The 17,941-nt window shown below is 41.1% G+C and overlaps 1 protein-coding gene across 1 annotated transcript in view; it reads right to left on the reverse strand.

The window, feature by feature from the left end:
* Positions 1-1,744: 1,744 nt before the first annotated feature.
* LOC122813657 (integrin alpha-X-like) overlaps positions 1,745-17,941 on the reverse strand; it is a 3,682,398-nt gene continuing 3,666,201 nt past the window's right edge. The window contains exon 30 of the mRNA XM_044086096.1: positions 1,745-2,320. Coding sequence (XP_043942031.1) covers positions 2,171-2,320 — 150 coding nt within the window. The 3' untranslated portion in view covers positions 1,745-2,170. The remainder of the gene's footprint in view (positions 2,321-17,941) is intronic.

The following is a 17,941-nucleotide window of genomic DNA, read 5'->3' on the forward strand; positions in this document are numbered from 1 at the left end:
GCCCACCACATGGGGAGGTGCATGGGGGCTTGCCCCCCTGCTTATATGTAGGGTAAGTTTGTCTGTTTGTATTGTTGTGTTTGTGTGTGTTTTGTTTTGTTGTAAAGTGGGGAGGATGGTGTATGTGTTGTGTGGTGTTTGGTGTGTTTACGTTCGCGATTTAGAATTTTGTGGTTTTGGGTTTTAGGTGTTTTGCCTTTTCGGCTATATAGTCTCGAGATACTGGCATTTATAAAGTGAAACCATATATATATCTGTTTGTCTCCCAAATATGCAACAAAATCTAGAAGATTTAGGGGTTTTGCTTGGAAATGTTACATAGATATTTTTATACCCCAAGTAGACTCCAGAGAATTTTTCTTCAGGTAGATAGCAAATGTTGGAGGCCTGATAGGGAAGAAAGAGGTAATTGGGAACATATTTTCTGGGAATGCTGTGAGATAGCGGACATTATGGATTCCCTGCAAGATGATGCTTGGTGTACAGTGTGATGAGGGAGATGATTTTTCTGAGGTATAATACATAAGTAGAATTGCCTAGACATGGTAAAGCCTTGCTGTGTCTAATTATGGTGGGTGCCGAAAAAGCAATTACTACAAAATGGAAATCTTAACCAACTACACTAGAAGTATTGACTATAGTAGCAGAGATAAACAACTGGAATTGAGATCTTTAGAAAAAGGTAGGAGGAAACCACATAGGAAAAATGGGAATTGTGGGAACAATAAATACAGTGGAGGAATGAGGTTTAAAAGATGACAGGACTTAAATGAACTATGTAATGTTTGACTGAAAATAATTATATAGATTATAAGTGATGCATAATGTTTGCAACTGGGAGTGTGTCAGTATGGTTTTGTTATGTAAAATGCTTGCAACTAGAATTGTGTTTGTGTGGTTTGTTTTCATTTATTTATACATGTATGATTGCCTATGTCACAAGTGATGGTTTAATAAATATGCTTCTTGTTTAAAAAAAAAAAAAAAACGTCAGGAAATTAATAATTTATGTAATGCTGCTTAGGTTATATGATATATATATATATATATATATATATAACAATATATGTGAAGTAGAAGTATAAAGTCTGCAAAGGTGAACTTGTTAATACAGTTTGATTACTTTTATATAAATGTAAATTTGCCTATGTCACAAATGATAATTCAATAAAGGTGTTTAAAAAAATCTGTTTAATCGACACAATTTGGTCAACTAAACTGATAGTCAACAGGCATACAAGATCAACAATCCCGAGATAGGGGAATACACCCTTTTCCCTGGCGATTGTACAATCTCAGAGTTAGAATATATAATTAGCAGGGTATGTGGAGTGTGCAGGGGACTTGCCACCCATGCAAAAAAAAACAAAACAATGTTTTCTTTGTCTTTTTTTAAGTTTTGCAAATGTTAAGATTAATTCTTAGTTCATTCAAAGTAGGGAGTTGATGTGCATAATGTCGATCAATCTGTTTTGACATTATGCACATCACAATAAGTATATTTAGAGTACAGAATCCCCCAACAATACCTTTGTATTAGTTTCAGAGTATTACAAATTTAACATGGACAAAGTATAAAAAGTGAAATTAAAAATATGTCAGTCTTCCAAAGCTACAGTCATTAAAAGTACACATAGTAAAGTGCTTTCACAGTCAAACACCACTTGAACAAGGATATTCTCTGTCACTTTGACATTGATGATTAGTCAACCAATTTAATATGCACAATTTAACTGAGTCTCAGTTCTTCAAAATTACATTTTATTGCAATTTTCTGACTTGGAAATTTATTAAAATATGGCAGTAATGCAAATGGAAGTATGCACAAAGTACTGTACTTGAATGTTCTGTTCCTGCCCTCTTTTCAAGCAGATATCTATTGCAAGCATACCGTGCCCCTAAAATATATGTTGACTACTGAAAGATATGTGAACCTTGAGGTAACAAATGTTTTTCTTGCAGGAAATTGTTTGTACATTCTGGATAAAAGCCCATGATATTGTATTTCATACAATTACACTGTTGCTGCATAATGCAGTGCAAAATTAATGCTGACAATAATTTCTTGTAGCATACCACATAATGAGGAGAAACTGGATTATTAATAATACACGATACAAGGGACATGCAGTCTTTTTTATAATGTGCCTTCTCATACACATTTGCCTGTTTAGTTTTCTGCATTGGCTTTTTCTTCTTTTACTTCACCATTTTGACACTTCTCCTCTTCTGCATTTTGTTCCTCATTTTCATCCATTTCGCAAGTCTCTTTATTGCACTCATCCATTTTGTGTTTTAAGTTTCTTTTGAAGAAACCAACCTATGTATAAAAATATTAAATAAAACGGGATTATGGCTGACTCCACAACAAAAAGAACATTATTAAGGTACAAGCAGCAAACTTAAGTTTAAGTACTACATTGCTCACAAATATGTAAATAAGCTTAACAAAAATATTACAACAAAATATAATAACAGAATACAATATAAACATGCATGCTTCAGGCATACAGCAATACTATTTTTTTACTGTTGGAAAGCTATGGAATTTACTACCCACTGAACTCGCAACTCAGACTTCTTTTTCACTTTTTAAAAAGAATCTGAAACTATTTCTTAAGACACACTGGCTATGCTCCTGTACTAACCCTGACTAACTTTTTTCCTTTACACTAATAATTACATAATCTTACCCTTAAGAAGCGATACACCATGTTATTGTAAATAAAATGTATGTATATATGAATATTGCACCCTCTCTTGTACATTACCCTTTGATGCTTACTGCTAATGTTTTCCTCACTATGACTATTTTATTTTGTACTTTAAAAAAAAACAACTTTTTATGTAACAATATCTTTTTTTACTTTGATCTGTTATGACTTTTATATTAATTTTTGTATGTTTCTTGGAGCTTTTCTCCCAGGGCCCCTACTGAAAATGGACATGTATCCAGCTAGACTAGCCCGGTCAACAAACGTAAAATAAAATAAATACATTTTTACAATATATATGAGGTACATATGTCATGTAGCTTTACAAGGTGAGTCACTTCTGACAGACCAAAATTGGTCATGTAGTTTTACAAGTTATGTAATCTGAAGGAACAAAGATTAATAAAGATAAGACAGATAGTGGGATAGCCCTATGTGAGATGAGTACTATTTGGGCTAACGTATGAGATGAACAGGAAAAAATAGGAAGAATATTAGTTGGGAGCAATACATGGGCATAGCCAATTATCATTTAAATAGTCTTTCAGGGTAGTTTTAAATGTGGACAGGTTGGGATTTTTAATTATCTGTTGAGGAAGGGTGTTCCAATTTTTGACTATTTTATGAGAGTACAGGGAGTCTTTGTGATGTTTGTGAGACTGGGTTACTTTTAGCATTAGTCTGCTGGATGACCTGAGGAGTCTACAGTTTGTGTGTGGCTGGACTAGGTTTGATAGAGCTGGGTAGTCAGTAGGGTTGAATATGATTTTATGGGCAAGTGAAAGTTGTTTTAGTAATAATAGGTTGGGAAGTTCTAGCCAGCTGAGCTGTCGGACAGCAGTGCAGTGGTGTGCTCTGTGGGGTTGGCTGGTGACAAACGTAGCTATTCTGTTATAGCAGGAGTCTAATTTATTTAGGTCAGTTTTTGATAGGTTAGTAAAGACCTCAGAGCAGTATAGGAGGGTGGAGAGCAAGTGGAATCTTGCAGTGGCCAGTCTAACTTGTTGTGTAAGATAAGGTTTAATCCTGTATAGAGCGCCTAGTTTAGACTGGATGTTTTGATGGTCAGCTAGATGTGTTTATCACATTTTAGTGAGTCAACTATGGTTACCCTAGCAGCTTGGTCTGATTGGTGGGTTCAATTTGTGCACAGCTGTTAGATAGTATGAAGAGGGATTGGGTACTGGGTTTGGAAGATTTATTAGAGAAAATTATGAGCTTGGTCTTATTTGGATTTTGGATGAGATGTTAGCTGGTGAGGTACTTTTCAATGTCTTGGAATGATGATTGCATTTTGTGTTGGAGTTTTTGTGGGGAGTGGGCTGGGCAGATAAGGGAGGAGTCATCTGCTTATTAGATGATGATGGCATGTTGGGTGGCAGTATATAGGTTGTTGGTAAATATTATGAAGAGGAGGGGCCTAAGTATGGGGCCTTGTGGTACCCCCGTCATGACTGGTAATAGTGCGGAGAGGCTGTTTGCCTATTTAGTGGCCTGTTGATGGTCAGCTAGATAACTGTGAAACCATGTTAGGGGTGTGGTATTGAGATTGTAAGTGGCAAGTTTGTTGAGGAGCAGCTGATGGGACACTGTGTCAAAAACTTTGACATATCTAAGAAAATGGCTAAGTCTAGTTGTCCTTCATTTTTGAGGTGGCGAATGGTCTCTGTAAAGATTATGAGGGCTGAGTTAGTACTGTGTTTAGGCATGAAGCCACGCAGGGTGCTAGAGAGTAGGTTGTTGGTAGTGAGGTGATTCATGAGTTGCTGGTGGATACATTTCTCTAGAATTTTGGCAAGGTCCTCACAATTCTCAAAAGTGCATGAAAATGAACAAATACTCAAGCAAGCAATTAAAACAAAATCAACTAATAATAACTTGATAAACAAGGGCAATTTATGCCATATTCTTATTTGAAGAACCCTATATGAGATGAAAAACTTTGACAAAACGCAAGATTTAAGCTTAGAACTTAGAATCACAGAGAAGGAACAGTATCATTCCTCTCAAATTAGAAAATAAAACTTGAAGACATCTTTACTGTACCACTTCAAGTAGGTCCAGAGGTGCAAAAAATTGGAAGCATTTTAATTACTTGAAGGCTGTTTGACTGAAATCTATCAAATCAACACATCTAACTGCCTGGAATACTATTTGACACAGGTTGTTCCTTCTTCTTACCTTCACAAGAACTGAGGAATTGAGCCAAAGATCTGAAAGATTTAATACTGAAGAAATAGTACCTGAGCTGCCTATGGACATCTAAGGTACACAGTATCCTTTCTCTCTCATTTTTGGGTGCAGGAAAGAAAAATGGGGAGATGGATAGTTTAACATAAATTAAACTCAGGTACCACTTTAGGCATAAAAGAAAGATTACTTCTCAAAGAAATCCTGTCCCTGTGGAAAATGAGGTAGGGCTGAATCACAATAATTGTTTGCAAATTAATCTTCTTGCAGAGGTCACAGTAATCAGTAAAACACTTTACCATTTTATGATCCTGAAGTCACCCAGGTAAGCTAGCTCAAATGGAGCAAGTGTTAGCTTTTTTAACACAAAATTAAGATCCCAAGGAGAGGTCACTGTTTTTTCTTGGAGTCCTCGTATGCAAGCTCCTTTCAAAAACATTTTGACATGAGACTACATTGAAATAGGATGATCCATGGGCAGACATGAAGAAATGGCTGATAAACCCACTTCAACAGAGCAGTAAGAAAGGCAATAGGATAGTAACTCACCCAAATATTGTAAAAGTAGTGAACAACTAGCCTTGAATATGTGCTGGTTATGCTTTTGGCACAAACTAGAAAAACGTTTGAACTTGCTAATATATAATTTTCTAGTAGTAGGCTTTATTGCCTCCATTAGTATGTGTTTCCTAAATGGAATTAAGACCTTATCATCCAGGCCATCAACTGAAGTTGATTGATGTCACGGTATGTCAAACAACCCTGTTGTTGGGTGAGTAGATCCAGTCTGTGATGAAGCTTGTGGTAACTATGCTTGGCCATTCCCAAAAGAAAGAAATTTCTTAAAAATAAAAATACTCAAACAATCCTAAGCCATTCTCTATCCCTTAGGTATCGAAAGGTTAATAATGGCTGGGCTTGTAAGGGCTCTTGAGCCAGCAGCCTACTAATCTCCTATAAACATATGAACGTATAAGGGAAAACCGCAGTTGCCTGGGCAGGGAGTCACAACAATGAGCTTGGAAGATTCCTTATGAATTTTCAAAAGTACCTGGGATATTAGTGGAAAGGGTAGAAAAGTATACAGAAACATTCCTGTTTAGGGAAAAGAAAAGGTATCTGTCTTTCAGGCCTTCTTGCTTGGAGTTCTAGAGTAGAATCTTGCCAGCTGATTGTTCAGAGAGGAGGCAAAGAGGCCTGCTTGAGGAACTCCCCTTAGATGAATCAAATCTTGGAAGACCATCTGATCTAGTTTCCATTTGTGAGGGTCCGCCTTTGTCCTGCTCAGCCTGTGTGACACACAGTTTGTTTTGGCAGAATGCAGAATGCCTGCAGAGTGAAACTGTGCTGTGAAGCTGTATTCTAAGCTAACATGGCTAGTCTGCATATCTGGTATGACCTGGTTCCTCCTTGCTTTGATGTACCAAATGACTGTGGTATTGTCTTAACAACTTGAAAAGGTCGTGGGGACCAAATATGATTTAGAGAGTTGAGTGCCTTGATCAGGGCAAGCATCTATTTTATATTTATATGCTTGTATCTGTCCTTGGTGTTCCACATATCATTCAATTTTATCCTAAAAATAACTCCCCAAGCAAAGTCTGAGCTGTCTGTGGTGAACTGACTCCACTGGAACAGGGAGGGAGGGAGGGAGAAGGGGAAACCTGGACTTAGGGATGTCTGTTGTTCCCACCATGTGATTTCTCTTCAGACAAACCTCAGCACTGGCATTTGAAAAGGCAAAGGATGTTAGTGCTGGGACCAAAGAGACTTCAAATACCACTGTATCACATGTGCAGTGGTATCATGAGAATCAAAGAAGGCATGAGACCCAATATCCTGAGGTATTCCCTTGCAGTGTCCAAAGTCTGACTGGAAAACCTTAGAAACAGATCTAGAAATAGACTTGTTTTTGTCCTGTAGAAGAAATTCTCTTTAAACTGTGGTGTCTAGTTGATATTCAAGAAACACAATCCCATGAAGAGTCAAGAAAGACTTTTAAATGTTCTCTTGGAATTCCAGCTTGTGTAAGAGATCTCTCACCCAAAAGAGAGATTCCTGACACTTTGAAAAAGACCCTGAAATGATAAGCAAGTTATCTAAATATGGAAAAATGTGGATACCCTGTAGCCTGCAATAAACAATAACTGGATCCAGACACTTTGTGAACACTGTTGGTGCAGTGGATAGTCCAAAGAGCAAGGCAGAGAATTGATAATGTGATACAGAAACACAAAATCTTATGAAACGTCTGCAGTCTGGATGAATAGAAATGTGATGATAAACATCTTTTAAATCTGCTTTGACCTCAAAAGTTGAATGAGGAAGATGAGATACCAGGTTGTGAAGTGACAGCATTTTGAACTTGAGCACTATCACAAATAGATTTAGGAAAGGAAGATCCAGAAAGTACAGTTGTATACACTTACCATAAATATAGATTTTCGAGAGTCTTCACTGTTGCAGTCATCACATTTGGGTTATTCCTGCCAGGGTAGCCCTTGGCCGGCCTGAATACCAGAGACTTTGTATTTCTGTGTTGGCTGCTGTCACTTGAGGACTGACGTCAGGTCGCCAGTGGTATAAAGGAAGGCAACCAATGCCATTACATCAGTTTTTCTTGCCCTAACCTGTCAGGAGCCCCCAAAGTAGGAGGTCGGGTTCTGGTAGAAGAACCCGACCAATGGAAAATAAATACCAATATGACCCTTGTAAGGAAGGAGAACAACAAGGAGGAAAGGTAACAAAAGAAAAATAGGAGATGGAGGGAGGGAAACCTTGACTGCAACAGTGAAGACACTCCAACATCTACATTTATGGTAAGCGTACACAGCTATACTATGTTCTTCATGTTTCACTGTTGCAGTCATCACATTTGTGTAGATTCCCAAAGCTGAGGAAATGGGTGGAGGCAGTCAAGGAAGCTAGGGACTGGCTAACATGCCCTGTAAGACTGCAGAGGCAAACCCTGCCCTAGATTTGGAGAACAGAGGCAGGTGGTAATGCTTGGTAAAGGTGTGAACAGATGTCCAGGTGGCAGCCTCCAGGATGTCCCTGGTCAGGAGCCATCTGTGGAAACTGCAGAGGTGGTAATTGCTCTGGTGGAGTGTGTTCTGATCCCTTGGGGGGAGGCTTGCCATGGTGCCTTTGCCTTCTGCCCCGAAGCAAAGATAACCAGCAAATGATCAGACTTTCTGAAGGGTTTAATCCTCTCCAGATAGTATCTGAGCTGTCTCTGCACATCTAGAGAGTTCAGAATCCTTTATCCCTTGTTTTGGGGGTTAGGAAAGAAGGTGGGCAAATGAATGGATTGGTTGAGAGCCACACTGGACACCACCTTGGGCATGAAGGATAGATTAGTTCTGAGGGATAACCTGTCTGTATGGAAGATGATGAAGGGTTCCACAGCCATGAGTGATTGCAGCTCAGAGACTCTTCTGGCTGAAGTGATGGCCAGGAGGAGGGCTATCTTCCAGGAGATAAATTTTAGTTCTGCCGAAAAAGCTGTTTAGAAAGGAGGCAGGGTGAGCTTTTCCAAGATAAAGTTAAGGTCCCAAGCTTGTGTTGGTGCCCTTCTGGGGGGGGGGGGGGGCTCAAGTTGCTAGCCCCTCTGAGGAACTGTTTAATCAGAGGGTGTGAGAAAAGAGGCTGCTCAGTGGGAAAATGAGCAGAAATAGCAGAGGCATGAATTTTTATAGAGGAGAAAGAGAGACCACTGTGTAGTAGGTCAGCTAGGTAATCCAGGGTGAGAAGGATGGAGGGCTGTGCTGTATTGGCCCCCTTAGCCTGGATACAGGTGCAGAACCTTTTCCATTTATCTGCATAAGTCTTTCTGGTGCTAGGGTGTCTGGCCGAATAACATCAAACCTGTTTGCGAAGGATGGCAGATTGGTCAGGGGTAGGAAATAAGCCATGCTGCCAAATTGAGTGTCTGCTATTGGGGATGCATGAATTCCCCTTCCCTCTGGGTTAGGAGGTTTGGAATCTGAGGAAGATTCCATGGAGGCAGCAGGGACAGGCTGCGCAGCAAGGAGTACCAGTGCAGTCTGGGCCAGTCTTGAGCTATGAGAATGGTCCTTGGCTTTTCCTCCCTTATTTTGAGCAGTAGCCTGGGAATGAGAGGTAGGGGAGGAAAGGCATAGACTGAGAGGTTTACCCAGGGGAAGTACAGGGCATCCACTTTCCAAGCCATGCAATGATGCCCCCTGGTGCAGAATTTGCTGAGCTGATCGTTGGTGTGGGAGGCAAAGAGGTCAACCTCTGCGGTTCCCCATTTCTGAGTTATTAGGAAGAAGGTACTTCTGTTGATCTGCCACTCATGTGGGTCCAAAAGCTTTCTGCTTAATTGGTCTGCCAGGGAGTTGAGAGAGCCTGGAAGGTATTGTGCTAACAGGTGTAGTTTCATGGTAGAGACTGTGGGCCAAAGGGTCATGGCCGGCCTGCACAGCGGGAAGGAGTGAGTCCCTCCCTGCTCGCTGATCACAGTGGTATTCTCTAGTTTGATCTGGAGAACACCTGGGGAGAGAAGGGGTTTGAAAGCTATCAAGGCCTGCTGCACAGCCATCATCTCTTTTTGATAGCTGTGTAGGAGGATTTGCTGTGGGCTCCATTGGCCCTGTATGCACCTGCCATCCAGGTGTGCACTCCAAGTGTAGTCTGATGCATCTGTGGTTAGGGTCTGGGTGGCAGGGTGTGCGGAGAAGGGCAGCCCCTTGTTGTGGGAGCAGGCTGTTGCCCACCAAAGAAATTCCTTCCTCAGGCAAGGAATAATAGGAAGAAGATTTTCCAGATCTTGAGAGTGTTGACACCAAAGGCTCTTTAAGTACCACTGAAGTTTCCTCATATGTAGTCAGGCAAATGGAATGAGGAGTATGCAAGATGCCATGAACCCCAGGGATTGCAGGATTTTCCTTGCAGAAAGCTGGAGTCTGTTTACTCAGTGCAGGAAAGAACCAGTGCTTGGAGGGAAAATGCCTCCTGAACCTAGGGGGCTGGACCTGTAAGTAGTCTAACTGTGCATAGATTTTGCTTTTTATTCCATCCTTTTTAAGACCTCTTCTGCTTTAGTGCCAAATAAGTTATCTTTGTGCAAGGGTGCATCCAACAATTTTGATTTGACATGGTCTGGCAAGGGTTGTTCTTTAAGCCATGCAAGTCTTCTAATGACAGAACCAGTGACTGCTGCCCTGCAAGAAGCTTCTAGGGTGTCAAAACCACAGGGCAAAGTGTGTTTAGTTACTTGACTTGCAGAATGCATTAAGTCTTGTAAATATTTAGATTCTGCCCATGCAGGAAAGGAGGGCATTTTTTGTTTAATGAGTTCCATGGTATGTTGCTGATATTTAAGCATATGGAACTGACAATTTAGCACCCTGATAGCAAGAGTAGCTGAATTGTACACCTTTTTACCCCATCTGTCCAGTGCTCGGGAATCCCTGTCTGAGGGGGTGGGATTCTTAGCTGAGGTTGCTTTAATCCCTTTTGTTCCTTGAAAAATGACCTCAGGGTCAGCTGTTGGATATTAAAAAAGATATTTGTATGAGTCTCTGTAGTACCTGTCTGGTTTTCTGGGAGCAGGAGGGAGGGCATCTGGAGTCAAGCTGGATTCACAGAAAATATCACCCACCACATCCAGGACTGGGGGAATGGCTACAGATCTGTGTTGTGGAAGATCCGGGAACTCTCTGTGTCTCTTTTTAGCCTGAGGGCAGTCTTGACTTTCACATTGGAAATACTCTCTTAAGGTATGCAGGGTTTCCCCAAAGGAAAAATCCTCTGGGGAAGAGGCTGAAGGAATGGATTCCTCTACATCAGAATCCTCATATGTAGAGAGTGGCTGCATGTCTTCATAGTCAGATGCATCGGATTCATCTGACTCTTGTTCAGAAAAAACTACCGGAGACAGATCTCTTTTTCTTTTTGAGGGAGTGACTTGGCTTCCCCTAATCAGCATGATAAGGTCTTCTGCCATTTTAAGCATTTGAGACTGAGGCACAGCAGCAGGCATCTGAGAATAGGTAGTGGGTTTCTTGGGTGTGGTTTGACCTCTGGGCCTGAGGAACTCGGTTGTTTTCAAAAGAATGGTAGCCACAAAAGAAGGTATCAGTTTATGTCGGGATTCGGTGTTGCAAAGGACTTCCTCGAAAGCTGGTGCCTGCACAGTGGCTCCAGACACATCCAAGTTAGAGACGACACCAGGATCCTTAGATGAAGAGTTTTGTGGCACACAGGACTCTGAAAGGGTCTCGGTAGCAGCCTGTGAATTAAGTGAAGTGGGCATCAGGGGCTGCGAAAGTGCCTCACTGAGTTCCGGAGGACTGACAACCAGCTTAACGGAAACATCATCAAAAGGTTTGGTCCAGTGCAGTCTGCCTCTGTCTTTATCTTTATGCTTTTTTCAGAAGATCTGCTGTCCGATGGCTTACTGAAGCCATATTGGAATTCGAGGACTGTTAATGGCAATATCTGGCTACAATAAGGGCCTGACGACGAATAGTTCTGGTGTTAAAGCACAGAAACGACAATGAGGGATGTCGTGGTCTGGGCTTAGACAAGTGATGCAGTAAGAGTGGAAGTCCCAGTGTGGTATTTGCTTTCCACAGGTGAGACAATTATTAACTTTTTCTGACATCAGTTAGTGCAAGAAAAAAGGATCCCCAATGGGGTATTTAGCTTTCGAAGACTTCAACTTCAATTCGGAAACGAGCACTCAAGTAGCGGCCGACTGGCACTCGTGAGAACTGCTTCTGCTTCACGCTCCACAGCAGGAAAGACTGATGTAATAGTGTAGGCTGCCTTCCTTTATACCACTGACGACCTGATGTCAGTCCTCAAGCAACAGCAACCGATGCAGAAATACTAACTCTCTGGTATTCAGGACGGCCGAGGGCTACCCTGGCAGGGATAACCCACATGTGATGACTGCAACAGTGAAACACAAAAAATATCTGATCTCCAAGCATCTTCTTTCTTTGGCACTAAAATATCCTTGAATAAAACCCCTTCCCCACCTGGGAAGAAGGAATAGTTTCTATCACTCCCTGAGAAGGCATGTGATGAAGGAAAGGTGGAAACAAAAGGTCTGCAGAATGAGGAACTACCTCCCTGAAAGGAGAAATTTCCTCTCAATGCCATCTGTAACCTTGATGAATGATCTTCAGAACCAGTTTGTATGAAATAACTTGTTGCCAAAGAGAAAAGTTGAGAGTAAGACTTTCTGTAAGAAATAAAGGGTGCTGCTAGAGTGGAAGGGGAGAACAAAGTCTCTTTAATAGTTATTCAAATTTATTGTACTGACCTTCGTTTGGTGAGTTAACAGATTTCTTCTTGGAACAGCCTTGTCATATCTTAACAATCTGTTTACCTAAAGTTTTTTGAAGCTGTTAACTTTGTTTCTTATCAAACACAGATGAAGAGTTACAGAAACTCTTAGAACATTTGGAAAATGACAACTGACAATTTTTAAAGAGATTTCCTGCATCATCTTACCCCTTTCATCACACATTTTGAACACTTCTGCAGCAGAGGGGGCAAAAACTAAAACTCTACATAAAGGAGAATTTAAAACCTCATTTCTAGCATCATCTGGGAGTTTCTGAGAATGCAACTATGCAAACAGTACACATTTTGAACACTTCTGCAGCAGAGGGGGCAGAAACTAAAACTCTACATAAAGGAGAATTTAAAACCTCATTTCTAGCATCATCTGGGAGTTTCTGAGAATGCAACTATGCAAACCTCCTCAAAACAGTACCAGTGGCCAAAGCCCTGGAAGAAGTACGAACAGTCATACACACACACTGTATACCATGAACAGTGACTCAGCTAATAGAAGAAATAAATTATTTATAGTAAATTTTTCCTCACAAGAAGAAACTGCAGACAAAACATTCCTCATACATTTGCAATTAGAACAAACCTTAACATGAGCCAGACAATTCACAATTCTGAAAATCAAAGCGGCAGTAGTATACACTCCTTCCCATACTGATCAATAATCATCCATACTTATTAGAAATAATAGTTTTTCTAAGTGTTTAGCAGCAGAAGGATTAGCTAGAGCTACAGCTGCTGGATCACGTCTGGAAAGAGTGTATAAAAGGTTAAAAGGCTGAGGAACTTTATCTGCCTTTTTAAGAAAAGCTGGGTGATTGTAAGGAAAACTGCAAGCAGTAACACACACACACACACACACACACACACACACACACACACACACACACACACACACACACACACACACACCTTCTGAAGCTGAAAGCACTGAAGGGATGGGTACTGGTTCTGGAAATTCTTTCTGTAATAGCTCACAGTATTTTCTGAAGGATTGAAAAAATCTTAGTGTTGTCCCATTGAAAACACTAGCAGTTTCTGGAAATAATCTCAGAGAAAGAGAATTCCCCCCTCAGGTAGAACCAGATACTGTGCACTCATTTGAACCTGAATCAAAAATCTGAGGAGAAAACCCTACATCTGCCCCTTTGTCTTCCTGTCCATATTAAGAATCTTGAATCTCTTAAGGAAAAGAGGTATCCTTTTTTAGGTTCATAGGTTCATAGGTTCATACTAGGCTATCTGCTCGAGGGCATTTACAAGCCTAGCCATAGTTTTTGCTTACGCCACCCCTTTAGTATATGGGGAACTATACCCATTATTTTGCTGTGCTTCTATCTCCCATCCATTGGTCAAGATTTCTATTTTATTCCACAGCATAGGAGTCTTTGGGTGATGAATCTATCCTCCAGCAGGTTCATTTTCTTTTACCAGAAACCACTTTACAAGAAGGATCAATAGCCTGAGCCAGACCCAGTAAAGTCTAAGGAAAATTGAAGAGGTGTAAATACATGCTTAATTTTCTACTCCCTTTTAATGGGAAAATGGGGCCAAGAGTGTTAATAATGGCAACAGGAGCTTCCTCATGGATGGGCACAACATTCTGGTAAAAAAGGGAAGCCTTCCCTATTCTCTCTTCCAGGCCTAACAAAAGTGTTTCCCCTTCCCCACTGAAGGGACACCAACAGCAGCACAGGATGTGGCTAACTCCCAATCCACAGTGGCTGAAGGTGCTACACCAGAGGGATCTGCGGTAAAAGATGTACTACTAATGTCCATAGCAGAGTCACCCACCTGCTGCTGAGGCAAACTGCTAGTGAGCTGTCATGGCAAAGGCTGTTTGCTTAACTTTATTTTTGTGGCTTGCAGAAGGATTGACTATGAGTCTGACAGATTGTTCCATGGTCAGGCTTGGAAAATCAGCACTAAATGCCAGTAAAAATAAAAAAAATTCTTTAAAAGTCAATTTTTTCCAAGAGAAAAACAATAAAAAAAAAATTTAAAAAACTTTGTCACCCCCACAAAGTCAAATAAACACACATTTTTCTTACAGAAAGGATAGTTTTCAGGTACTTTAAACAACTTTTAGACTGACAAGAAAAAAAGAGAGCTTCCATTTAAAAATATAGTACAGTCTTATGACAGTCCACCAAAACACAAACTCTTAGACTTAGAATAACTTTCCTGAAAAGGAATGTATACGTGATAATCAAACTTATTACATGGAAGATTTTTTTCCCCAAAAAGAAATGATATGCCTGGTAAAGAAGCAGCACAGGCTGACAGTTGAACCTCAAAAGCCTCAGAAGAGTGTACTCTTCAGCAACAGTAAAGCTCTGAGGGGCTTGGCACCCAAACTTATTTTTTATCAGCTCAGTTTAAGCTGCCTGACAATTCAGCATGTGCTAAGGCTAGTGCAGGTGTTATCAATATGACAAACTTCTTGAATTTCTAATTTTATTACTGAATATCTAAGTATTTTGTTTAGCAATATATTTGAGGCCTCTATTAAACCTGATATTAGATTGGCTTCTTTAAACCCATGATACGCTTTTCCCACTTGAATTTCTAATTTTATTAATGACTACCTAAATATTTTGTTGATCAACACTGATGAGGAATCTGTTAAACCTGATATTATATTGACGTCTTTCAAACTTATGATCCATGCTTTTTATTCAATAAAATTTCCTTTTATATACATCTAAAATAGAAAAAGAAAATAATATGAAGAATCAATTATATTCTCTTGAAAGACTGCAACTTTAGAATTGTCATGACTACAGAGAGATAGATATTACAGACCTTCAGAACCAAGTTAATCTTTTTCAAAATTCTCATCATTTTTGACTGGGACCAGTCCTCCTTTACCCAATTAATAATTATTCTTAGAAACTTTCTTATAAAGTTCTTTAAGGATATCAGAAGTTACTATATCAGTTACAATATTACACATTTTTATGGCTATCTTAGTCTTTCCAGAATTCACCTGATAAGGGTATAGATATGTTTTTCTTTTTAATTCTTTTGATTAACAGAGCATCTGTTTTGTCCACAAAAAGACTGAAAAACAAAAATAAACTTAAGAGAAAATGTTGCCAGTCAATTTATCTCATGACAAAAACAAGTACGTAAATAAATCCAAAATAAAAAAAATAAAATAAGTCCGTGGTCACTTTGGCCGCTGGTGAGGGTAGGACAAAAGGACGACCTATCGTCACATGAAAAGATGTCAACCACCACTGAAGATCCTTTTAGCATGCATTTGTGATCATTATGAGATGAGACACTGGGAGCTCTTGGTAGGACCACTGAGTGAATAACAGCCATTGCAGAATCTGCATGTGCATGCAACCCAACTTTATCACTAATATTGCAGCTGCCATCATATCTAACAATTTTAGCACTTCTGATGCTGGAGCCTTGTCTTCTGATATGATGTTATGGATCTGCTGACAAAGTAGTAAGACTTTCTGCTGGAAGTCTCAAAGTGGTGGTGGTGGTGGTGGTGGTGTCTAATTCTGCTGCGATAAAAACGATATGTTGCGATGGTGAAAAGGCAGATTTTTCTGAATTTATTGTAATGCCCAGATGATCGCAAAGAGTAAGAGTGGTGTCCCTGGCTTGTATTAGCTGATGCCTGGTGGTGGCAGTGAGGAACCAATCGTCTAAGTATGGAAACACCTGGAATGCTAAATATTTCAGGTGAGCTGTGACCACTGCCATACATTTGATGAACACTCTGGGGGCTGTGGTGAGACCAAAGGGCAGGGCTCGAAACTGGCAATGATTGGCTCCCAGCCAGAAGCACAAATGATCCCTGGATGGTCTGGCCCTTTTTATATGGTAGTATGCATCCTGTAGATCTATTGAGTACATCCAATTGTCCTTCCCTAAAAACGGAAGTATCGACTGAAGCGTGACCATCCGGAACTTCTCGTTCTTGACAGATCTGTTTGGTCTGCTGAGATCCAAAATCGGTCTCCAGTCCCCTGTCTTTTTTGGAACTAAAAAGAATCTTGAGTAAGTTCCAGATCCTATCTGGTCTGCTGGGACTGGTTGGATGACTCTTTCTTAGCAACGTTTGGACTTCTACTGTTGCTTGTTCCCTGTAACTGGGTGGAACATCCGGTATTTTTGTTGTCAATGGAGGGGGAGTGACAAATGGAATGAAATATCCTCTGGAAACTATACTTTGCACCCAGTTGTCATTTGTTATTTTGAGCCAGGCATCTAGGTACAAAGATAAGTGACCCCCGACTGCCTCCAGAGAAGGACAGTAAGGCCTCCTTTCAGGAGCACTGGTAGGGCTTTCCAAAGAACTGTTCCGTGTTGCCCTGGATTTTCGGCCCCCCTATGCCATGAGGACAGTGTCTTCCATTATTGCCCCCTCCTCTGCCCCTGGAGGGAGCTTCACCACATGTATCCAGAAAGGCTCCTTGGGTTTTTCGGAACCACATCTTTCCTCCCTTTTGACCCTTGGGATAGGGTCTGGTAGTGGTGGAAAAAATGGACTCCGACAGCAGACAGAGTCTTTTCTTCCTGCTCACACCTGGTCAAAGTTTCCTTAACTTTGGGCCCAAAAAGGGATGAGCCATCAAAGGGGGTGTTGACAAAGAATGACTTAAAGGGCTCCGCAAAGGAACACAAGCACATCCAGGAGTGCCTCCTCAGAGCAATTCCTGTACCCACTGCTCTACTCGTTCCATCAGTTGCATATGAAATGAGACGCATGGGATGAGTTTACTATGGAAATGAGAGTAGCAAGCTGGGAGGTGACTTTGTCTGAAGCTCCGGCAGCTACTGTACTCTGAAGAGTATCTCCGAGCTCTTTTAGGAGGTCTCTTTGCAGTCTTGTAAAATGTGAGAGATCGTTCAGTGAACACACGGCAAAAGTCACTGAACTGTAAATGCGATTCCTTTATCTATCCATGATCCTAGAGTCTCTGTTAGAAGGATGGACAGATGAAGTTTCTGACATCTCCTTTTTGGTGGCTGCTGCCACCACCATGGCATCAACTGACACTCACTTTGTGAGGAAAACTTATGCTGAGGGGCAGAAATAAATTTATTTGGCCTCCTAGGGACAAGCTCCATGGTGTCTGGAGACTCCCATGCCCTTCGTGAGACCAGCTCCATGAGCTCATCAAAGGGCAGAGACACCAAAGAGGTGGAGGGTTGAGACCCGAAAGCCTTCGGGAGAACCGACTCATCTTCAGTAGGGTTGGTGGACTTCCAGCCACCCCTCTGCCTAAGGATTTTTAATATCTCAGCAAATGAGTTATCTTCACAGGGGGGACTGTGGGGACCCTTTTTATTCATTTAAGTCAGTATCAGACATGAGAGACTCCTGTGGGGAGTCTAGGTGCTTCCTCTTGCAAATTCTCTTCCTGGGAACCTTATCAGTGGGAACTTCTGGTGAGGTCTCGGAAGAGCAGGGGCCACCAAGTGGGGCTTCCTGAGGCTCAGGGTCTGTATGCTTCGAAAGGATCTGTGAGGCAGAACTGGACACAGGCACTTTTGTGGAGGAGGTAGTTGGACCTGAAGTTGTAGATGTCTTGGGGGACATCACTCTCCTCATGGCTTCAAATGCACCTCCGCTCCGATGAGAAGGGACCGCTGGATCCGAAGAAACCACTGATCCCCTCAGTACCAGAACAGTGGCCTCCAAACCAGAGGCATGAGCTGAACTCATCCAAGCTGAG

Source organism: Protopterus annectens, chromosome 10.part0, assembly GCF_019279795.1.
Source record: "Protopterus annectens isolate FY-2018-M chromosome 10.part0, PAN1.0, whole genome shotgun sequence".
In the NCBI taxonomy this organism is placed as follows: domain Eukaryota; kingdom Metazoa; phylum Chordata; order Ceratodontiformes; family Protopteridae; genus Protopterus; species Protopterus annectens.